The 24179-nt window shown below is 40.8% G+C and overlaps 1 protein-coding gene across 3 annotated transcripts in view; it reads left to right on the top strand.

Annotated features, from left to right (window-relative positions):
- The first annotated feature begins 851 nt into the window (after positions 1–851).
- The window catches only part of STIM2 (stromal interaction molecule 2), a 119401-nt gene continuing 96073 nt past the window's right edge, over positions 852–24179 (top strand). For all 3 annotated transcript variants that reach the window (XM_056125582.1, XM_056125581.1, XM_056125583.1), the window contains exon 1: positions 852–1457. In XM_056125582.1, the coding sequence (XP_055981557.1) occupies positions 1103–1457 (355 nt within the window). In that variant the 5' untranslated portion in view covers positions 852–1102. The remainder of the gene's footprint in view (positions 1458–24179) is intronic.

The raw sequence follows: 24179 nt of genomic DNA, 5'->3' as shown, positions 1-24179 counted from the left end.
GTGTGTATGTATAATCATGCACACGCTAAGCCTGAAACACGGTTCTTCTGCCAACCTATTTGAATGGATAGCGATGACTACGTGGAAGGGGTGGGGAAGTCGCGAGTCTTTAGGCAATCTTTGAACACGAGGAGTCAGAGGCTAAAGCAATTCTTTCTAAGTATTTTCAATAAACTTGGTTTTGTCTCTATTAGCTGTAGAATCTTGGGGGAAATTTACTTTACCACTGCTGGGGGCCGTCGTTTTTCCACTTGCAAACGTGGGAACGTTAACCCCACCCAGTAAGTTTGGAGCTCCAATGAGTAAAACTGAAAAGCGCTTAGAACAATGCCTGGCACCGACACACGTACCGAAGCTTTGTTTGACAAGTAAATAAAACGCTAGGCTAGGCTAACCTCCACTTCCACAGTGCCTGCCGTTTGCAAGCCCCACCTCCGCTGAAATCCTGGAGACCTGGCCGTTTCCGATTGCAAGCTTTTCCTGACCCAGGCAACTATTTTTTTTTTTTTTTTTTGCTGCCTTCCCCACTCTTAGAACTCGCCCGACGCAAAAGGAGATCCGGGAGGGAGGTCCCTCCTCTTCCCCGCTCCACGCTCGCCCCTTCCTCTCTCTCTGGCGGCCGCGGTGGGGGCAGCCCGTGAGGACCCGAGCCAGAGCTGGCGGAGATCTTGGCCCTCCCGCCCCCACCCCCACTTGGGGAGGTTCAATCAAAGCTTTGGAGATCAAGCCGGCCCGGGAAGCTCCGCCCAGGGGGCGGGGCCGCGCAGGCGCGGTGGTACGGGCCCGCGCGTGCGCCCTGGAGGCGCCGAAGGAGGCGGGGGCTTGGTATGCGAGCGAGTGTGTGAGGGGTGGAGGCGTCGGGGGCCGAGCGTGGTACTACGACGGGCGCGGGCCGGAGGGGGCGGGGGGATGCGCCGCGGCGGCGGCGGCGGCGGCGGCGGCGCGGGCGCTGGGGCTGCTGTTCGCAGGCGCCAGAGCAGCGGATTCCCGACTCGCTGCCGCAGTAGCGCCGTGTCGCGCTCGGCCTGAAGACCAGCCGCACCTTTCTGCTCCTCACCTATTTTCTTTTTTTATATATAAAAAAAAAAGACTATCGGAACCAATGCAAGTAGCCGGGAGCCGAGCTCCGGAGGCCGCCGCCGGTGCCGAGGGGATGAGCCCGAGCCCGTGGCGGCGGCGGCGGCGGCAGCAGCGGGGGCGGCCCGACGAGTCGCGGGCGCCGGTGCCCCGCCGGGCTCCGGCTCCGCGCGCTCCCCCTGCCGCGCTCGGCCCCGGCTCGGCCCCCGGCGCGCTGCCGCCGCCGCCGCCGCCGCTGCTGCTGCTGCTGCTGCCGCTGCTCGGGCTGCTGCTGGCCGGCGCGGCGCACGGATGCGAGCTGGTGCCCCGGCACCTCCGCGGGCGGCGCGCGGCGGGCTCGGCCGCTTCGTCGGCGGGCGACAGCCCCGCGCTGCTGACAGGTGAGGTGAGGGCCGGGGGGCGGCGGCGGCGGGCGCGAGGCCCGGGCGGTCCCTCCCCACTCCCGACGCCTTTTCCTTTCCCCGCGCCCCGGCAACACCCCTGCCACCCCGCCCTGGACGGAACCGCGCCGCCGCCCGCGTCGGGGCTCCCGGGGGCTGCTGCGAGCCGAGCACTGCGGTGCTTTCTCTCCCTTTGGCGCTGCGGAGGCGCCAGCTGGGGCTCTGCGGGGTGCTGCTGTATCTTTTTTATTTCGTTCTTAAAAAAAAAAGAAAAAAGCAAAAAAAAGCTGCCCGGAGAAGTCCGCCGCGCTGCGGTACTGAGTCCGCCCCGGGTGCAATGCTTTGGTGAAAGGCGGCCGGCGACGAGTCGCTGAGCCGTGCGGAGCCGGCTGAGCACTGACTGGGTCCCGGGGGAGGCTGCGAAGGAGGATTCTTTGAGAGCCTGAGCACCTCGTGGTGCTGGAGCTTCTCTTGTCAGTCTGCGGGAGCCTCGCGCGCCAACGGGCGTTACTGAGCGGCGGGAGGATGGGAGGCCGTCGTGAAGGATGGGGAGGCGTTGGTGGGGGGGGCTGCTGCCAGCTCCGCCGGGGACCAGAAATCGACCTGAAATTGATCAAACGCTGGAGGACTAGCTGGCCTGGAGTCCGGCGGCAGCTCTGCCTGAAAGCACCGAGCACTTTTTTTTTTTTTAAATTTAGAAAGAAAACGTTGTTGCATTTGTTTAAAAGTTTGCAAACACGTTTGCTCAGCCCAGGCAGGATAGTGTAGCCCTTTTGAAAGCCTAAACCGGACTCAGGCACCTCTGATGGAGAGGTGGGTGGTTGAGGATACTCTTCATTTCTTTGGGAAAAGCAGTGGAAGCTAAAGTCATGCTTTTATTTTGCTGTTTTCGGAGTACAAGCCATCTGGAGGTTTCCTCCATTAATTGCAACTCGACCAAGGAAGAAAAGTAAAGCGGAACAGGATGATGACCCATCGTTAATTTAAACAAAGTCCAACAGGCGTTTGGGAGTTATTAACAGTTGGTGTTCAGTGGCGCTCGGGCGCTGTATTCTGCAAAGCAGCCATTTCTCCGAGTTCTGTAACAGGATGTTTACGGTTCGGGAGAGAATCCTCCCCTCTGGGTTCAGCTCTTTGGAAGTTGTAGAGTGCAGAACATAATGATCAGAATATTTAACTTGCATTGCCCAGAAACTTATCAAGCCCTTTTAAATGGAATTTGAAACTTCAAACCGGTCGATCCCTGGGCAATTCAGATGAAATGATTACAAAACAAATAACATTAGGAGCGTTGTATGACTTGCAAGGACCAAGTTGGGTAGTGTTGCGGTAGTATAGTTTTAATTCTACAAATAAAAATGTGAAGAAGAGCAAGTAGGCAGACAAAACTATAGGTTATAAAATAAGCCACATGCATATTTGGGCTGAAAAACTTGATTATTAAGTAATTGCCTGAATTGTCAATATGTAATTATTAGAAGGGCAGATGATTTAGAAAATAGTAGTTAAAAACCTAACAACATATTGTATACTCGTTAGATCATATCAGGGAAATTACTTCATGTGGAATCTTATTTTGATAAGCTTTATACTCCTTTTGGGTTGCTTAAAAGTTTTTGAATTAGGGACAAGAGAAATAATACAGTGAGTAGAGTGCTTGCCTTACACCAGGCCAACGTGGGTTCGATTCCCAGCATCCCATATGGTCCCCTGAGCACCATCAGGAAGGTCCTGAGTGCAGAGCCAGGAGTAACCCTTGGGGATTGCTGAGAGTGCCCAGAAAATCAGGGGAAAAAAAGTTTTTGAGTTGCTTATAGCATTTTGAAAAAGAGAAGGCGGTCCTTACTGGAGAAAAAGATGATATAGCACACAAATGGAGTGTTTCAAGTAAGTTTACTAAAATAAGTACTAAGCCAGGGATTTATTTTTTAATGTTCTCCTTTGATTTTTAACCAGTAGAACGTTTCCATTCAAAATTTAAAAGAATTAAGCAGTGCAGCATACAAATTCAACTTAAATCATTTAAATGAGTTTATATAATGAAGTGAGAGCACTGGTATCTCCAATAGGTAAACAGAAGTCATGATAAAGTTAGAGCACATTGAAAACTTCTCTGAATTCTTTGGTCTGTATAGGGTGTCTTCCTATTTCGAGTGTATAAATTGTGCTTTCTTTTATAGTTTCCACTCGTAGATTTTGTGCTAAGTACAGAATATAATTATTGCTACTGTACACTTCAGGAAGTAGAGCTTAAATTTAAGTTGAATTTAAAAATTGCTGTGTTGTCATAGCCATTGTAAGTGGATAGAAATGGATTCGAGACCTCCGCTAATAAACTGCTGCTTCTTGTGAAATTTGAAATAGAAAAATTGTTGAATTCTGAGAGGATTGTTTGCTCTGACTTAATATTAAAGTTATCATACAACTGAATATTCTTATCAGCACCGTCACATAACAACAACAAAAATCTTTCCCCTACAGATTTTTAATATTTACCCTTAGAAAATTTATGATAAAATTTTGTCTCTTTCTATTGAAATCTAAAAAACTTTTTTTTCATTGAAATCTTGTTTACTGTCCTTTAAAAATAAGTTGCTTACAACTTCTAAAAAAAAACCTGCCTTTGAATTATCTGTTGTGTGGTTAGTTTTGGGAGAGTTTTCTTATGTAGTAAGAGGCTATGATTACGCATCAAAATAAACAGACCTGTTGTCATAATGCATTATTGTTCATATTTCCTTTTTTTAAAAGCTATTTTCAGGATTCAGTGTACAATTGCTTTGATAAGATGGAATCAAAATATAAATTGCGAGGTAATTAAGGACTTAAGTTGTATATATACATATGTGTGCATATAGTATGTGTATGTACACATACAATTGTATAAGCATACATATAAACACATATACACATAGAGAAGGAGCTCTTGGAGGATTGAAAATTTCAACCTTGATCGAAATTTGAAGCAACTTAGAATGGTGACTGAGGACTTCGTGACTGATCTAAAGCAGTACTTTAATTCAAAGCATTAATTTTGCTTTTTTTTTTTCCTAAAGGATTGAACTACCAGTGAGTTCATCCCAGTGGGCAGTGATTAATCTTATTGGGATATGGTTCCCAGGAAATAGTTGATGTACACAACCACATGTACAGAAATACACAGATACACACAAAATGTGATTTTTTTAATATTTGCAAATATGCAGGATGTATATAATTTTTCTGGGGCAGGTGGGATGTAGGGTTTTTGGTTTGTGCTCAAGAAATAATCCTGGTGACTTGGCCAGCGTGGATGCTGTGCTCGCTTTCCCAGTGATGTGATGTCCCTTAGGCTTTGTGATGCTGGGGGCCACCACAGACACAAACTGGCAGTGCTGGGTCATCCATACCTGCCTGCACCTGGTAGGTTCCAAGTATGGAGCTTCAAGCATTTGAGGCATGTGCCTCAATTCTTTAAACTAATGCTCCAACCCCTAGAATTTTGTCTGGTCAGAATTTTTAAAAGCATCTTAATTTTGGAAGTACTTCTATATTCTTTTTTGAAATAAATGAATTGACGCAGCATTCTCCAGTGCTACATGTGATATACATGTATATCCAGACACATATACTTTTGTTGTTAAAGTAGCCACCTGCAGTGGTGCTCTGAGGCCACGGCAGCCACTGTGGGCCCTGCTAGAGATTACTCTCAGGGCCTTCCATGTGGTACGCACGTGCTCTCCCTCCTTATCAGTCTCCTAGGCTCTGTTATGTCTTTTACTTGAAATTCCATGATAATAATTTGATATGTAATTAGAAATATAAAGTGCACATTTAAAAATTTTGGAAGGATTAAAAATTAAAATTGTGAAATACTATTTTCATTTTTAAAAAAAATGGATATTGGGCTATACCTGGCTGTGCTCAGGGCTTACTCCTTCCTAGCTCTAAGCTCAGGGATCACTCCTGACAGGCTTGGAGTATTATATGTGGTGCCAGGGATTGAATATGTACCTACCATGTACAAGGCTTGAGTTTTGTATGTATGTTGTTTAAGAACTGTTTAGCAATAAGTTTATACCCTCTAGTGTTTATAATATAGCAAAATTTAACTCATAGTATAGTTCACCTAGTATTAGAAAACCTTTATTCCTCTTGTTAAATTTTTTTCTTTTCTGAATATTGCTTATGCTATTCTGAAGCTAAGCTGCCATTTTCTGTTTCCTTTACTTGTCATTTTCTTCACCAATCTTTAGCTGTAGCTGTGGTGGGATGTGTGTGTGTGTGTGTGTGTGTGTGTGTGTGTGTGTGTGTGTGTGTGTTTGCATGTGCAAAATAGGTGAGTGATCCTGTAATCCACTTGTTTTGTTCTTAAAAGGGAATGCTTATAGAAAGTCCAAAAAATAAAAAGTACTTTAAATTTGAACTCTTGGAGTTTGGAGAATTATTTAGCAAAATTTTTGTACAAACATTTGACAATAGATAAGAATACCATGTATTATTGTATTTGATTCAAAGGTCCCTAGGTCAGATAATTATTATTTTTTGGTACATGATTGACTTTACATGATGATTGATTTATATATTTACTATATCATCACTTTTTAGTGTTCTCTATTTTTGCAGATTGGGTTAATATAATACCTAAGAGTTCATCCCTACCACCCTTACCTAGCAGTCAAAAGAGAATGGTTACTACAAGTAGGATTAGGACATGGAAAAGTTAAGGGAGGATTGAGTAAGTGTCTCAGAATACTGGAGTGTTTGTTTTAAGATAAACTTTTGAATTTTATTTCTGTTTGATTTTCAGACTTGATCCTAAACAGTGATGCCCACCAGCAAAGCTAAATGAATTTTTTCTTTTCCGAGTCCTTCTACATCTCTGTGTTAGGGGGTATTAGATACTCAGTCCTTTCCATTTCCATTTCCTAATCTTACCTTTAGCAGTGCTTTCCTTTGACTGGTTTCTTTGTTGCTGCTTTTAAGGGTCCTTGTCTTTTAAGTCTGTGTCATCAGACTTGTGTTCCTCTAGTCTGGTTGAACATTTCCTCCTCAGAGAACTTCAGTACTTGGAAAGTTCTGTGTTGGGGGTAGGGAATGATTGGGGGTAGGAAACCCTGGCCAGTGATTGATGACTATTTTGGCTTTGTTTCATTTGGCTCTTGAAGCTGTACTGCACAACCATCATATCATGGCTGTGTCCTACTACTGATTTCCTTTCTACTAGATTTAGCCAGCCTTATCAAGTAAAGTGGAACAATGTTAGGGTTAAGACCAGGAATAGTTGTAGAACCTTCAAATGGTGGGTATTGAGTGTTCTTTTAAAACAGAGGCAGCTCTCCTTACCAGGATCCGGGATGCATAGAATGCCACAGATACATTGCTTGAACTGATACACATGGGTTAGTATCAGTCCTAGTATTTTTTTTTTTGAAAATGAAAGTCTGTATGTCTGTGTTCTTAATGGATCTTAGTTTCTGCATAATATACTCTCTCCCCCCACCAAGTCCCTTTCATTTTCTTTCTCTCTTTGATCTTCTTAGACATGTCATTATAAGGAGCTGACCCTCTAAAAATTATTCTTACTAAATTAAATGCTGGTTTTTCCATTTAAAATACATGAAACCAGACTGGAGAGATTTCTGGATGGGCAAAGTACATGCTTTGCATGCAGAAGGTCCAGGTTCGATTCCCAGCACTACGTGATTACCTGAGCACTGCTGAGAGCAGTCCGGAGCACGGAGCTGGGAGTTTTCATGAACGCTCACCTTCGGTACATGAAGTGAGTCTCTTATGTGATTAAAAAAATGCTTACAGGGATCACTAATTCTTTGAGGAATGAATGTGATTTGTAGTTATTTCTCTAGTGGTTCTCAGTAAAAAAGTTTTGTAGACCAGTGCTTGAGATATTTATCTGCTCTTTGACAAACTATATTTTACATTCCATGAAATTGTACTAATACTTTCTTGTTTTCAAATCTATCTGAGGTTGAGTAATAGATAATTTTTGTTTTGGGTCACACCCAGTGGTGCTCAGGACTTATTCCTGGCTCTGCACTCAGAGATCACTCCTGGTGTGGCTTAGGGGACTATATAGAATGCCAGGAATTGAACCCGGTTCAGCTGTGTGCAAGGCAAGTGCCCTAGCTACTGCTGTACTGTTACTCTAGCCCTGTAATAGATAATTTAACATTTCTTTATTTTTATTTTTCAGCAGTAAAGTACTGTGCTTTCCATTAATAAGAAGTTGGTAATTTTCCTGTTTTCTTACTGTGATTTTCAGCTCTTCGTTACTTGTCATCCACAAACTATGTTAGTGTTTGTTATTTCTTTCTGTTTCTGGATCCCAAAGTAAAAATAAAACCTACTTCAGATCTCTGTTCAGTTGTGGGCTTAGGTTGTTCTTTGAGTTTGCTTTATGAAACATTCCCCAGATGTGCATCCAGGTTTGGTTCTTTATCTGTCAGGTTGGATACTTCAATGAACTGAAAATGGTCTTGGCCAAAATGATCTAGGCAGACTTCAGTGAATCTGTTTGTGTGTTCACATGCCCATGCATATAGTTTTATACATTAAGCAACTATTTTGTGCTGCGTACGATGTGAGGATTGGGGAGATACTGAAAGTGATCAGTTTTAAATCATTGCAAGCATAATATAAACTTAGAAACTGCCTGAAAATGGATAAAATGATTAAAAAAAGTGTAACCTTTATTGAGGAGTGACTGTCATGGTAGTTTAGTAGCATTGTTGCAGTTGCTAAAAATATCTATTAGAAACTTCTTGTTACACATTTGCTATACTGAAAATAAGCTCACTTTCTCCCTTTTAAACAAGGGTGATGGAAGTGTCGTTCTCTTTTCTTTGCTCTTTTGTACTTTATATGCTATTAAGTGAAAATAAGCAAACAAAAAGTTTTAGTGATTCTGTGTGAGCAAATTACCAAGTTCGCTGTTTGGAATTTCAGGCTCAGTAAGATATTGACCCTGCCTCATACTCTAGGAGATGCGTCCCTAAAAGGGTGATGATATATTGTGATGGGGGTATAAGAACATAGGGTATGTGCTATGTAATCTAATACCATTATAAAGATGGCATTTCCAACTTTGAAGTGGAGAAGTGGGATATTAGTGAACAGTTCCATGTCCCTCTTTATAGTCACTCCCCTCCCCCAAATTATAGATGTTTATTGAGATTACATAGGAAAAAAGCATAAAATAGATCTATGGTCTGAGAAGAGGAAGCTGAGTGGGAAATAATATTTTGGGATTTGAGGATTTTAAATGGAAATTATGACTCGCTGTATTCTCAGGAAGGCAGATCAGTCAGTGTCCAGCTTGTGGTGAATGAACATTCATATTTATACTCGCCATTCAAATTTATGCCAGACATTTGTATATTTTATCCTATATTATAAATATAATTTAGGCATAAAATATACAAAGGTTATTATAATCACATAATATATGCTACATATAATGAAAGTTAGAATTTTTTTTTCTTCTTTTGGGTCACACCCAGTGATGCTCAGGGGTTACTCCTGGCTCTACACTAGGAGTTATTCCTGGCGGTGCTCAGGGGACCATATGGGATGCTGGGGATTGAACCTAGGTTGGCCTAGGTTGCAAGGCCAACGCCCTACCCCCTGTACTATTGCTCCGACCCTGAAAGTTAGAATTTTTCTTAAATTATCTCTTCAAATACTTCTAATTAAGTAATTTTAAATTAAAAAAAAATTAGTGCCAAGAACCTTTATGTTAAGGACAGGATGTGATTGGAATTGAATTAGAAAATGTATATGGAGAAATAGAATAAACATTCCCATGATGTTAAATTCTAGATATTAGTTGTTCAAAGATCCAGTGATGGTAAATAACCAGTTTATTTATTACAATTTACTATTAAAAAGTTTCCTATCTAAAGATTACTGTTTTAAAATTAAACAGTGACTTTCAGAAATGGTATCTTCAATGATTGATAATTCCCACTTGTGCTTTTTTCTTCATGAATTGTCCTAAGTATAGGGTATGATTTTTTAAGAAGAATAACATTTTATATCTTCAACTTTTATCTGGGTCATGTCGTTGTGCAGTGTGATTAAGAGGACAGCTAAGGACTTGACTGCAGCAGCATTTCCTGGGCTTGAATCCCAGCCTGACAGTAATTTTGTAATTTCAGCTAGGTGATTTAATTTGTTGGTGTTTAAATTTCCTTATCTCTAAAATGAACTTGCAGAGTAAACGAGTTAATCTGTGTAAAGGGCTTCGAACAGAGTCTGGAACGTGTAAGTGCTCTCTGATTGTTGAACAACTGTCTTATTTCAATCTATCGGTTTGATGTTGGATTTGATGTCGGATATCTGTACAGCTACCATTCTACTTCTATTTCTGTGAACTCGCTTTGATGTTTTATCTATCAGTCTAATATCTATTAATGCTTGCTGTTTAATGTATAGGTTCGATGTTGGATGTCCAGACAACCACCATTCTACCCCGATTCATATGAACGTGACTACTAAGATACCTCCTCTAAGGGGAATCAGATAATCACTTCACATAATATTCTCTAGATTCATTAGTGTAGCAAGTGGTAATAGGATGAATATTTCTTTTAATATATGTACTACATTAGGACAGAATTTATTCATCTGTTGATGAGAAGTTGGGTTGCTTTTACCTCCTGGCAGCTGTGAATAGTGTTTCTTTAACACAGGTGTGCAAAGATCTATTCAGTCTCTACTTTCGGTTCTTTAGGATATAAATTTAGTTGTGGAATAGCTGGGTCATATGGGCTGTTCCACCACTGGTCAGGAGACCTTATGGTGCTGGGGATTGAATCTGGGGTCCTGTGCTCCAGCCCTTTGAGCTATCTCCTAGGCCTGGCAATTATGTTTTAACAATTTGAGTAGCCTTTTTGTGGTAATTGTACCATTTTACAGTCCCACCAGCAGAACACAGGATTTCCAGTTGTTCTGTGATTTACACTTTAAAGCTGTTTCAGATGGATTTTTTGAGCAATGAATTCTTGGATGCAGTAGTGAACACAGTGAGGTTTCCTGGAGGGTGGTTTTAGGAGTCCACTTGAAAGATACTTTGGAGTTAGAATTGATTTGGCTTGCTGATGGGTTAGGAAATAGGAGTGAAGGAATGGGAGGGATCTCAGACTATCTCTGATTTGCAACCTTATGGGTCCTAATGATCTCTGTTATACAAAAACACATCTGAAGTCTTCTCCCCTGCCTTCTGCCAACCCCCAAAACACGTCCCTACTATATTCCAACTGATATCTCAGTTCAGCCCTGCATTATTAGACAAAGAAACTTAGGATTTTCTTATTTCAAATAGTTGTTTTTCATTCTCCTAGGGCTGCATGTTCCCGTCCCATACTTGAATGAAATGGAGGTTCTCTTAGGCAGGAAAGACTTACCTTTGCGAGTTTTGAGGGAAATATTTTGAATTTTTTTTACATTATTTTTAAAATGGGAGTATAGTTATCTCACTGGATTATTGTGAAGGTTAAATAAAGTAGCATATCATAAGTGTCTAAGAAGAAACAAGTGCCCAGTAAATGACGTTTCTTTTTACATGATTTTTCTTTGTCCCCAAACCATTACTTTATGTCTTTATTTTTCTTTTAATGATACTGCTGTTTATCTGAGCAACAAAGCACAATTTTTGGAGTCATATGTGGTCCTTTCTTACTTTCAGTTCTGATTGCTATCACATTAATTCTGAAGTAGAACATTTGTGCAAGCAGAAGCAGTCATTTTGTAACGCTCCTACAGCACTGTTTTATATATACTACTTTCATTAATCGAGTTGCTGGTATTTCCCATGAATGCCAGATTAAACTTGTGAAGTTGATCATGGTTATAAACTCTTAGCATTTATATGATTCGGCCAAGTGTATTATTCAAACACATCTTACTCTTTCTTTTATTTTTTACTTGCACGTATTGTTTACTAGAGTGTCCTCTTATGCTGCATCACAGTGGATCTTACCAAGTTTTTTTTTGGGGGGGGTGGGAATATTTCACTTTTTTTATTGCACTCTTATAGACTAGGTTTTATTATATTGAAAAAGAATTGAGATTCATATATGTAGAATAATGGAATAAATCTATATGCATGCAGATAAAATTGTACAGTTAAAAGTTTTTCTGACTTTAAAATATACATCCTTCTCAAAAATATTAATTTCTTCTTCTCCCTCTTCCTCATCTTCCTTCTCTTTCTCCTTCTTCTTCGTCTTCTTTGTCATAATCTTCTTGAAGCACCTACGATGTTATAAAAGTTATATCTGATGAAGACTCTCACTGAAATCTGATCATTCATTGCAATTTGTGGTGGTTGCTCATGCCTTATCACATCTCTGCAGTGACTAATGATTTACAAACAACACTTTGACCTAGTATGTCCAACACTTTGATACATATGGGTAGTTAGTCTGGAATTATCATAATTGACTCATCAATATCTGTACTTATCTGGGATGTCTTTGTATTGAAACATTTTATGTGTTAAATGCCTTTTTTGGGGAAGAGTTACTCTTTATTTGTATCCACTGACTTACAGTACAAAAATGTTACAGGATCAAGTTTTAGTTTAGTTTTCTTTTCTTTTGTTCTTGTTTCAGTGTTTTGGCTCACATCCAGTGATGCTCAGGGGTTGCTCCTGGCCCTGCACTCAGAAACTACTCCTGGCGTGCTCAAGGGACTATATGGGGTGCCGTGGATGGAAACCAGATCGACTCTGTGCAAGGCAAACACCATGCTAGTCGTACTGTCGCTCCATCCCAAAGTTTTAGTTTTGTACTTCTATAAACTGGGCAGTTAGAATAATATATTGCCCATATGCCTATATATATGTATATATACATATACAGATATGTATATATACATATATAGGCATATATGTACAAACTCGACTTTAGTTGTTAACTTTACATTTTTTGATCACTTAGGGTAGTTAAAATGCATTTACTAAAAAGAGTTTTATCTGATTTGTAATCTTCCAGACTTAAAAAATATTTAGGGCTCCTGAAGGATGATCTGGCAAAAATTACCTGCCTTGAGGCCAGAGAGATAGTACAGTGAATAAGAGCCTGGCCTTGTATGTGGCTGACTAGGGTTCAATCCCTAACACACCATACGGTCCCTCAGGCACACCAGAAGTTATTCTTGAGCATAGAGCCAGGAGTAAGCTCTGAACACGTCCAGGTATGACCCAAAATCCAAGGAGGGGAAAAAAAAGCTGTGAGATCAATTATTGGTCCTGGACTGCCCATGTGTGCTGAGCACAGCCGCAGTTGCTCTGCTCTTTGGGACCCCTGGTGCCACAACAGTGCAGTCAGGTGTGAGCACTGCAGGTACGAGTGAGCACAGAAGGTGATTGTGTCTGAGCACCCCTTCCAGGAGTCTCCTGGTGCCCATGAATGCTGTCACCAGAATGTGATGATGTGCAAGCACCGTGACTAAATGAGTGGGGCCCCGATGAGCCCTGTGGGGAGGGTGAGAGCAGCACGGCCAGATGCCTGACCCCCGCCAGCAGTACAGCTAAGCGTGTGTTGGTGCCCTGTCTCTGCAGCAGAGGGATGGGGCGGCTGGAGTGCTGCTTAATAACGCAGGTAAAGGAGCCAAGTGTTAGGGATGAATCCAACTGGAAGATTACATTGTACCGTGCACTGAAGAGTATAATGTTTGGTTGAACATTATGTTCTCCCCCGCTCCCCCCACCTTTTTTGGCTAGAGAATAGAAAATGAAACAAATGGAATCTCTGCTCTCATGATTTCACTCTTATTGTTGCGGTTATTCTTTGTGCAGTTGTAGTTTTGATATATGCAGAATAGCACATTGGCAGCCCTCTCTCTTTCCAGTCACCTCCGAGTGCACTATTCCCTGGTCACCAGAGGCTATTGGAACTGAAGTTGTGTGGTACTTTGGTTTTATTTATTAGTCCATTTTTACTCATTTAGAATATCAGTTACACGAGTCATGAGAAATTTCTTTTGAGTCCTAGCAAAGCATATATATATGTATAATTTAATGCACGTATATATAAATATAATTCAGTGCAAGGTAATAGATCTAAAACCAGAACCCAAATCTAGTAACTTCTTTGTGCTATATTTTTCCTTTTGTTACATTTTTAAAGCATCTGTTTTAAAATGCTTAAAAATTTGTAGCTGTATTGGTCTCTGAATTTAGTTAAACATAAAAATCTGTGATAAATTGTTTAAAGTTTTTTATAAAATTATCAGCCAGCTTTTATAGCATTCTGAAAATTTAGTAATTATACATTGAAGTCTTCAAAATTTTTCAGATAGGTGGCCTTTATTGTATCATAAATCTGAAATATTTAACTATTAATAGCTCAAGTTGCCTTTTTCCCTTCATATTGTATATTTGCAACGGAGTGAAAATTGTTATGTAATCTTGGGTTTTGAATTTATAATGAAGGAACATGAGAATGGACTCTGCTCAGGAATAAAAAGGTAATAAGATAAATAAGTTTTTAAAAAAATTTTTTTGGGCCTTCAGTCAGTTTTTTAAGATCTCTGGATAAGCAGTAGCTGTTTTTAATTAAATACACATTCCAAAGCAAGATTCAGTATGTTTATAGATAATTCTTTTCTAGTCATGATGATCCTGGTAGATTTTGAAATTGAACTAAGGTAGGATTTTGTGGGAAAAATAGACTCTGCAGTAAGGGTTAACAGTCTCCTGCAGTCCTTTAAATGCTTACATTGTTTGAAAGAAAATACTCTGCTAAAGAGTTATTTGCATATTACAGCTGTTGAGAACAATTCATTTCCATATATCTTTCTTTTATTATCAGGAGGGCTTAGAATTTCTGCAGTGTGTGAGTTGGTTCAAACCTGTTTTTAGATTTTAGCAGGTCGTCTGTACAATGATGATTATTTTAGTATGCTATTCAGTATTTGGTTCATCATGAGCAAGGTAGCTACCTAGCTTTGATCGTTTCATTCTTTGGAATTGTTTTATAATACTCTTAGGCTCCACAGTGGTCCAGGGTGTGCTGATTTACTAGGATAAAACGAGGCAAAGTTTTGGGTAAGTTTCCTTTATAAATCTTTGAATATCCCCAGCTAGCCCTCCGCCCCTCTCGGAGAGCCCGGCAAGCTACTGAGAGTATCTCGCCCGCATGGCAGAGCCCGGCAAGCTACCCGTGATGTATTCGATATGCCAAACACAGTAACAACAAAGTCTCTAATGGAGATGTTACTGGGCCTGCTCGAGCAAATCGATGAACAACGGGAGGACAGTGACAGTGACAGTGACAGTATGGCTTAGATGCTTCAGTGCTGGGAGTGGAGTGGCGTTTGGTATTTGGCGTTTGGATCTTTTATTTATGATTATCAGGTAGGATTTGTGAGCGGGAGATTCGGTAGAGGGGCTTTCTCATTCTCTCTGTCTTGCATCTCAGAGAGGACTTAGGGTCCCCTAAAGTGTGGGACTTTGTTCTGGTGTGAGACCGTGGGCCAAGAGCGCTTCCTGTCACTCCTGCTGTCAGTGAACCTGTATTTTGGCCTTTCCTCTGAGCAGTGAGCTTTGCCTGTGTGCTTACCTGTGGTGAAGAATATGGTTTTCTGGTGATTGAGTCAGGTGAATGGGGTGTAACTTCCTGTCCCACCACTTAATAATCTGAGTATTCAGCCACCCTTATTAACTAATTTTTTTCTATTCTCAGTGCTGAGATAGAATTGCTGTAACTTCCAGCAGCTCTAATTTATTGAGTCCAGTCATTGTGATGTGTTTCAAAAGGTTCACATTTAATTTTCCTAACAGATCCATGAGAGTAGTAGTTATTATTAGTTATTAATTGAAGAATTATTAAATATTTTAGGAAACTGAAAACCTGAAGTGCAATATCTGTTACCTCACTGATAGTAAGGGAAGTAAAATTTCCACAAACATTAGTGATGTTATCTGTAGGTATTTCATAATGTCCTTAACTATTTCTCTTTTACTACAAACACACTGTAAGTTTTGAGAGTACTGGTTCAGTCAGACTCCCCGGAGCTCTACTTGGTTGTTCTGGGACCTTATCTCCAACCTCCGGACCATTTTTGTGAGTGAATGCTTTGGATCTAACCACTCACGCATTGTAGCACTGTCCTCCAGTTGTTCATCGATTTGCTAGAGTGGGCACCAGTAACGTCTCCATTGTGAGCCGTGTTGCTACTGTTTTTGGCGTATCAAATATGCCACGAGGAGCTTGCCAGGCTCTCCCGTGTGGGTGGGATACTCTCGGTAGCTTGCTTGGCTCTCCGAGAGGGATGGAGGAATGAAACCTGGGTCAGCCGCATGCACGGCAAATGCCCTACCCTCTGTGCTATCTCTCCAGCCTCAAATCACTCATATGTCTCTTGAGTTTCTTTGACTTTTTCTTGATGTATGTCGGTGTCTTTCTTAGTCCATGCCACCTTTTATGCTCACTGAGATTTCTGTGGTAGCTTTCTGTTTGTTTTGGTTTTTGGGTCACACCCAGCAGTGCTAGGAGCTACTCCAGACATCCTCAGGGATCTTCAGGATCAACTTTGGCCTTCTCCATGCGAAGCCTTTGAGCATTAGTCATAGCTCAACTCTCTAACTTCTTACTAAGTGTTCTTGTTCTCCTCTCAGCTGTTCTCTCAGAAACCCTTAAAAAACGAACATAAAATAATTTTGTTCCTTTCAGTGACTTCCCATCATCAGTACAATAAATTATAAGAACATCTTACTTGGCCTACCTCTCCAGATTCATTGACGTCCTCTCTTCTCCCACACTGATGTCCTTCTGATGCAAAAATGCGCCAAATTCTTTTTCTGTTTCTGAGTGCTGTAACTTGATAATTCACGTATCTTGGTTATTTGCTTGCTGTTCCTTCTCAGCTATTTTTCCATGACTGACTTTAGTTTTTGATTTTGTGCCTTTCTTAGACATCTTTCAGTGATCACCTAGAAGTATAATTCCTCTTGCCTTTAGTTTTTTCCCCAGTAAATAAAGCATTTTGTGAATTCCCTTTTTGGTATTTGTATTTTGAATTTACTAAGTCACATTTAATCAGTGCTTATGGAAATGTGAGTTGCCAAGATTTGCACGCATGTTTATCTTGCTAATAGCAGGATATGTCATAGGTAGGACTGGAGCTATAGCATAGCAGTTGGACGTTTGCCTTGCGTGCAGCCAACCCAGACAAGCTGGGTTTGATTCCTCCGCTCCTCTCCGAGAGTCCAACAAGCTACCCAGAGTATCTCGCCCGTATGGCAGAGCCTGGTAAGCTCCCCATGATGTATTCGATATGCCAAACACAATAACAACAAGTCTCAAAATGGAGACGTTACCGGGCCCACTCGAGCAAATCAATGAACAATGGGAGGACAGTGACAGTGGCAGTCAGAGGTAATCCACAGAACTTTTGGATAATTCATACAGTTTGGTATTGTTTTTCTTTTTTATTTGGGGGGAGGACAGTTGCCATATCCGCCAGTGCTCAGGGCTTATTCCCACTGATCTTTCTTGGTGGTGCACCTTCATATGTGGTGTCAAGGATTGAACTGGGGTCTCTTGTGTCTAAAGCAAGCTTTTACCCCTGTACTAGATGCCTCCCGTTTTTCATTTTTAAAGATTTATTTTTGGTTTAGGGTCTACACCCAGTGATGCTCAGGGGTAACCTGGCTCTGCACTCGGGAATTATTCCTGGCGGTGCTTATGGAATTTGGTGATTGAACCAGGGTCAACACCTTACCCACTGTATTATCTCTTCAGCCCCAGACTGGAGACTTTTTTTTTTTAAAGACTGTTTTGTATAATTGCGATTTATGTAGTTGTAATTTTCATCTTGCTTTTAAAACACTGTTTTCCTGGTGAAGGGACGGGTGTTGGAACATTGTTTGATCAAAACCCAGTCAAGAACAACTTTGTAACTGTATATCTCATGGTGGTTTAATTAAAAAACAAACACACACAAAAAACTCAACAACTCTGCTTTCTAATTTCTAAGTTAAATTGTTAAATGAGATAGAAGATACAATTTCTTTGCCTATCCTTGTTATTGGATAGATTAATTGAAAAATTTTAATTTCAGAGTGCTTCCCGAGGAGTGCACTGGGAGTCAGGGGGCCCATCTGGGTGATACTTGGCTAACTGGGCCTTCAGTGCTGCAGTCTTGAAATGTGTTCCTGCTTGAACCCCTAGTGCTTGGGCACCATGTGGTGCAAGAGATTGGACTAGCTTGGGACAATGCCAGGAAAGCTGATTTCCTCCCTCCCCCCGCCCTGAACTCTTTTCTTTGTCCCTATTTTCAGTTTTTCTGTAAAAGTGTTGTTGTAGACATTTCTGTGTCATGTGAGGGAGGAGGAGGAGGAGCACATGACCCCTCCCCCCCACCTTTCTGAGTTCTTAGGCAGGTTGAATGATCAAATTGATAGGTCTGTCAGAGAGAAAAGGTGATTGTATGTAGGGGGATCCACATGGCTATGAGTAGACTGGAAAAGGAAATATCCAGTGGACTCGAAAAACTAGACAAAGGAATTGGACTTGGGACCCAGGACTTCAGGAAGCGAGGAGCGAGCCTCAAATGATAAAGAGCAGTGCTCTCTAGTCAGATTGGAGCCATTCAGATAAGTTACTGAGATGGGAAGGTTGTTTCTAGTAAAGGTCCCAGTTCTGGCTAAAAGACCCCCACTTTTCATTTTTCTGGGCAGTTAAAGAAATGTTAGCAAAAATTTGTTGCGGTGTGCGAGGCCCCAGCTGAGTCTGCCCTAATGTTGCCCTTGTGCCACTCTGGTGCGTGATGGAAATTTTCAGTGCAGACGCCTTTTCTGCAGTTTGTATTTTGGGATATATTCCCCGAAGCATACTATTAGATTAAAAACCTTAAAAAGATCTACATTACCGGCCATAATATATATTTTTATATATACATATATAATGGCTAAATTGCTTTCTGGAAGGAATGTGTTCTTGAGCGCAAGTTGATGTTTTTATTAAAAAATAATCCTTGCTCTTTAGAGTGCTCAATCACGCTTCATTTCTAAAAGAAATGAAAACTTACCAAGAGTTTGAATGTTTTCTCTTTTGTGTATTGTTAAACATACATCGGCCCTTAGGATTGAGTCTTGGCGTGATCTGGGCATCAGATCTCTTAAACTAATGAAAGGTTGATGACTGATTCTTTCCTGACATTCCATTATGGTGATTTTTGTAAAATGTGATATCATTGAAATGGTTGTGCTTTCCTGGAGATGAACTATAATTCCATCTTCTTTGGTTTTGTTTGTCTTGACTATTGTAGTTTTCTTTTTGCCTCTATTGAATTCTGTATTATCTAGAAACCCAGTTTCCTGAATTCATTCCTTTCTTGCTTTCTTGGTTTGTTTCTCCCCTTCCCTGGGATTTGGGCTGCATCTGGCCATGTTCAGGGGCTATTTCTGACTGTCCTGAGGAGTGATCCTTGCTGATATTTGGGGGGACTCTGTGGTACAGAGAATCGAACCTTAGATGGTTGCATGCAAGGCAAGTGCCTTACCCCCTGTATTGTCTCTCCTGCCTTTGAATCAATCTATATTTCACCACCTCCCTCTTTCTCTCTTTCTATAACGCTGCTGTACTTAGGGCTTACTACTGGCTCTGCACTAAGTATCACTCCTATTGGAGCTCAGGGGACCATATGGAATACTAGGGATCAAATCTCCCCTTGGCCATGCACAAGGCAAGCACCCTACCTTTTATACTATTTCTCTAGCCTGCTTATATTTCCTAATTAGGGTTTTGGAGGAGCAACTAAGTTACCATGGATGTTACCAATGTTTGGCTTCTTTTCTGTTCCAAGTTCTTTGTGAATATTGACCCTTTTATCTAAATTCTGAAGTTCATTCTACCTAATTGCATAGTCTGAAGTTCATGTAGCTAGTTTTTTTGTATGGATTGAATTAAGGTCTGGTCAGCCAAAGATGTTTATTCCTGTATTTCTTCCATGGTTTGGACTGGGGATCTGAGAACTTTGGAGAGGAAAAGGACAGGGAGCATAAAATCAGATGGAGTAAAGGAAAACCTGGACTTTACAGTAACATAAACCAGCATTTTCATCATTTGCACACCGAGTTTTTGGGGCTTGGAGATTATGCCCAGCAGTGCTTTGGGGACCCTGTGGTGCTGGAAAGTGAACCTGGGGCTCTGGCTTGCAAAACTTGAACTCTAGCTTCTTGTTGAGTTCTCTCTCCAGGCCTCAGTTCTTTCTTTGGAAAAAAAATAATCTCTGTCTTTCAAGACCGTGATAGAAATAAGACTATACGCATGCACACATACCTACATCTGGATGCCTGTACTGTGTGGTATGTTATTTAGTATTTAATAAATGAACTGTCATTTACTGTCTTGTACCCCCTGTTCCCTTAGGAAATGGTAGAAAAATGCCGTGTCACAATGTCTTAGAAAACCATGTTGTATAAACACAGACTTGAGTAGCATTCCCCCTTTCCCATCCTAAATAATTTAATTTTGTATTACTTGTTATGAATAGTGTGCTAAAAATGATCCACAAAAGTTTCCGTAAAGTGTGTGAAGACTGTTGTATCTCACCCTGGAGCCCTTATATAAGAGATTACTAATATGTTGTTAAAAGTTGAGCCTTGTGTGCTAATTTTTTTTTTCTTATCAAGAGCGATTGGTTGCCTTTTGCCTTTCACCCCCTCAGATATGGTGTGCTGTTCTTGGTACATCAGTGTAGCAGAGTATGAAATTTTGTGGGGCCGTGTACTCCAGTAATTGGGGATACAACTGGAAGTGACTTTGGGTTCAGAGCCATCTTTGCAGCTTTTGGCTGTCTTCTGAGAGATTTTTTTTTTGTGAGTCTATGGATCATGGCCCTTCATGAGAGTAGCATTTTGTCTGAAGTGTTAAACATCCAGTAAGTTGTATTGTGTGGGTAAATAAAACAGTTATACAGTTTTGTTCTATGTGCCATGCAGTATTGAAAGCAGATTTATGCAATGAATACAGTATGAAAAACCTTTCTGAAAGTTAATTTAAAATGAGAGTTTCTTTATATTTGTTTATTTGAAGTATTCAGTGCTGTATCAAGTAATGCCCCATTTGTAATGGAGGCAGAAGGCTGCATGTGAGATAATGGCGCTATATTGAGTGAGGCGTCATCTCTAAAACTAATTCTTATAATATTTTAAAATTATTATTGCAATATTATTTCCTTTTGGGTGCCCATCTCGTGGATATTGGAATTTATCTTACTCTCAGAAAAGTTACTGTTCCCCCTTCATCACCATGAAATACAAAATTATCCAGTCAGGTTTTGACATACGATGTTATTGTTAACAAAGGATTACAAATTGTCACCTGGATTAACACCTAGCACATGAAGAATGTCTCAGCAAACCTAAGTTATTTCAAGTGGAATAAAATAATGGGATTACACAACAGAGTTGTTTATATTTCTCTATCAGGCAAGGTGCTTGCTCTAAAATTAGCTTAGACACAGTTGGGCTGAAGAGTTCATCTTTATGATCATTCAGTTCCTGACAAACATCCTTAAGCTGCTCCTGTGTGCCACAGTCTTGTCAGTTCTCTGGCCACACTATTCTTAATTGAGTTGTGGTGAACAGAGTAAATGTAAGAAAAGGATGTAACACAATATTTTCTACATAGCACTGTAGCACTGTCCTCCCGTTCATCGATTTGCTCGAGCGGGCCCAGTATTGTCTCCATTGTGAGACTTGCTGTTATTGTTTTTGGCTTACCGAATACGTCATGGGTAGCTTGCCAGGCTTTGCCATGTGGACGCGAGACTCTCAGTAGCTTGCAGGGCTCTCTGAGAGGGGCTGAGGAATCGAACCCAGGTCGGCCACGTGCAAGGGCAAACGCCCTACCTGCTGTGCTATACTACTGATTTTTAGAAAGCTTAGCTGCTGATATCATTTCTAGCTGGAGAGATAGTTTAGGAGTTGCGGTGTTTGCCTTGTATGCTGTGGACCCTGGTTCTTGCCCTGGTACTGCTTAGTTCCTGGAGCACAGCCAGGAGTCACCCCTATGGACCATTGGGTATGGCCCCCAAACAGAAACCAAACAACAAAATTTTACGTTCCTACCTATTTCTCCCTCAGTTAATGCAGTATTTTAAATAAGTTACATAATTCTTAAAAGTCTTTGAATTAGGGGCTGGAGAGAGTGTACAGGAGTTAGTTAAGGTATTTTTCTTGCACATGGTTGACCCCCGTTCAATTCCTGGTGTTACATATGGTTCTCTGAGTGCAGAGCTAGGAGTAAGCCCTGAGCACAGCTGGGTGTGTCCTCCTAGCCCACCAATTTGGAATAAAGGATTTTAAAAGAACCAGAATGGCATCAGTATGCTTTATTGCTACCATGGAGCCATTTCAGGTTATTTAAGAAGATGAACTAATGGTTAAAGATGGCTGCTCTATAAGAAAGTGTTCTCCAGAAGTTATTTGAAGATGGAGCTTTTGGTTAATATCACTGCTCACCTGTCATTTAGTTCTCATAACAAACTTATGAAGTAGTTCTCCATTTCATAGGTGAGGCAACAGACCTAGAGAAGTTAAGTATATATGCATAGAGCTGGCAAGGAGAGGGGATTCCACCACCAGGACTCCATCCTGGACTCTTGACTAATTACAGCTTAACTCATTTGGCAAAACATTTTATTGTTTTTAAATTTGTAATTGACTTCTTGCCTTTACTGGCTATAGTTTAATAGATCAGTGCTAGCCTTTAGTTCACTTGCAGAAAGCACATTCTTTGGAAAGTATTCTTTAAGACTATCCATCTGTGGAGGGCTGTTTAACCTTAACTTTCATGACTGTGAACTGGTGTAATACTTTACATTTTTGACTTATGTATAACAGTGTAGAAGAGGGCAGAAATAGTACACAGGTGAGCTTGTTTTTTTTGTGTGTGCATGCAACTTTCCTGTATTACTAGCACCTGGGTCAAGAAATATACATTGTCTTCACTTCTAAAATCCCTCTGGCTCCTTTATTATCACTGTGTAGCATTACCACTATCCTTACTTCAATACTACAACAGAACTTTACTGTTTGACTGTAATATAAATATGGAATCATCAACATGTGATAATATCACATTCCTTGGATAGTTTTAGTTTTTTGGTATCTTCCAAAGCTAGCTGAAAGATGTATAGTGAGGCCTGGGTTGTCATACTATTGGTAGTGTCTCGGATTCTCTCTATAAAATACATATTGATGATCTCCTGAGGATTTTTTAAGTTTTTCCTTTTTTAAAAAAATTGAATCACCGTGAGATAGAGCATTACAAAATTGTTCATGACTGCATTTCAGTCATACAGCGTTCCAACACCCATCTCTCCTCCAGTGTAATTTCCTAGCACCAATGTCCCCAGTTTCCCTCCCACCCCTTCACGCCACCCTACACCCCACCCTGCCTCTGTGGAAGACACATCTCTTCTCTCTCTCTCTCTCTCTCTACTTTAGGCATTATGGTTTGCTATACAGATGCTGAAAGGTTATCATTTATATCCCTTTACCTATTTTCAACACTCAGCTCTTGTCCAGAGTGATCATTTCTACTAATATTGCCAGAATGGATCCTCTTCTCTCTTAATTACCCTCCATTTCCCACACCGTTGACCAGTCCTCCTGGCCCATTTTCCCTGACCTTGGATATTAGTTTCATATTGTTATTATTTTATTTCCCACAAATGAATTCTGTCATTCTGTATCTGTCCCTCTCCTTCTGACTCATTTCACTCAGCATGATACTCTCCAGGTTTATTCATTTATAGGCAAATTTCATAACCTCAGTTTTTCCGACAGCTGTGTAGTATTCTATTGTGTAGATGTACCATAGTTTTCTTTATCTATACATCTGTTCTCGGGCACTCCAGGTTGTTTCCAGATTCTGACTATGGTGAGTAGTGCTTCAATGAACATAGAGGTCCAGATTGTGTTTCTCCCGTGTGTTTTTGGACGCCCAGAGTATATTCCCAGAACTGGTATAGCTGGGGCGAATGGGAGCTCAATTTCTAGTTTTTTGAGGAATGTCCGTATTGTTTTCCAAAAGGGCTGAACCATTCAGCATTCCAACCAGCAATAAGTTGAGGGTCCCTTTCTCCCTACATCCGTACCAGCACTGGTTGTTCTTGTTCATTTGTATAAGTGTCAGTCTCTGTGGCATGAGATGATATTTCATTGTTGTTCTGATCTGCATCTCCCTGATGATTAGTAACGAAGAGCATTTTTTCATGTGCCTTTTGGCCATTCGAATTTCTTCTTTAAGGAACTTTCTTCCTGAGGATTTCTGTGGGGGTTTCCCCCAGATTTATCTGTATTTTGCCTAGATAACATCAGAAGGAACTTTCAGATTAACGTAATCTGTGCTTGTAGTTTAGGAACAGGGAAATGTAAGTTCTAATGCTAACCTGCATTATGAAAATGAATTGCAGTTTAGCACCTAAAGTTATAAATGTACACCTTATAACAACTCAGGGGCATATCTATTAATATGTGTACATATAAGTTTTTATATGTACATATAAATGAACACAGTTCATTTATTGCAACTTCTGAGAGATGCTATGATGGTTTAAAGAAAATTCAGACATTCTTTCAAATCTGAGTTTTAAGTACTGTTTTTTTTAGAAGCTGATTGATTACCTTGGACCAGTTCCTCTCTTTTTGAAAATAAGGAAATCGAGAGTCTGGAAGCTTGTAATTTGTGGTTAAATGGAAAA

Source organism: Sorex fumeus, unplaced genomic scaffold (genome assembly GCF_029834395.1).
Source record: "Sorex fumeus unplaced genomic scaffold, SorFum_2.1 ptg000055l, whole genome shotgun sequence".
Lineage (NCBI taxonomy): Eukaryota > Metazoa > Chordata > Mammalia > Eulipotyphla > Soricidae > Sorex > Sorex fumeus.
Note: the sequence above shows the minus strand (reverse complement) of the source record. Positions and strands in the feature narration are given on the sequence as shown.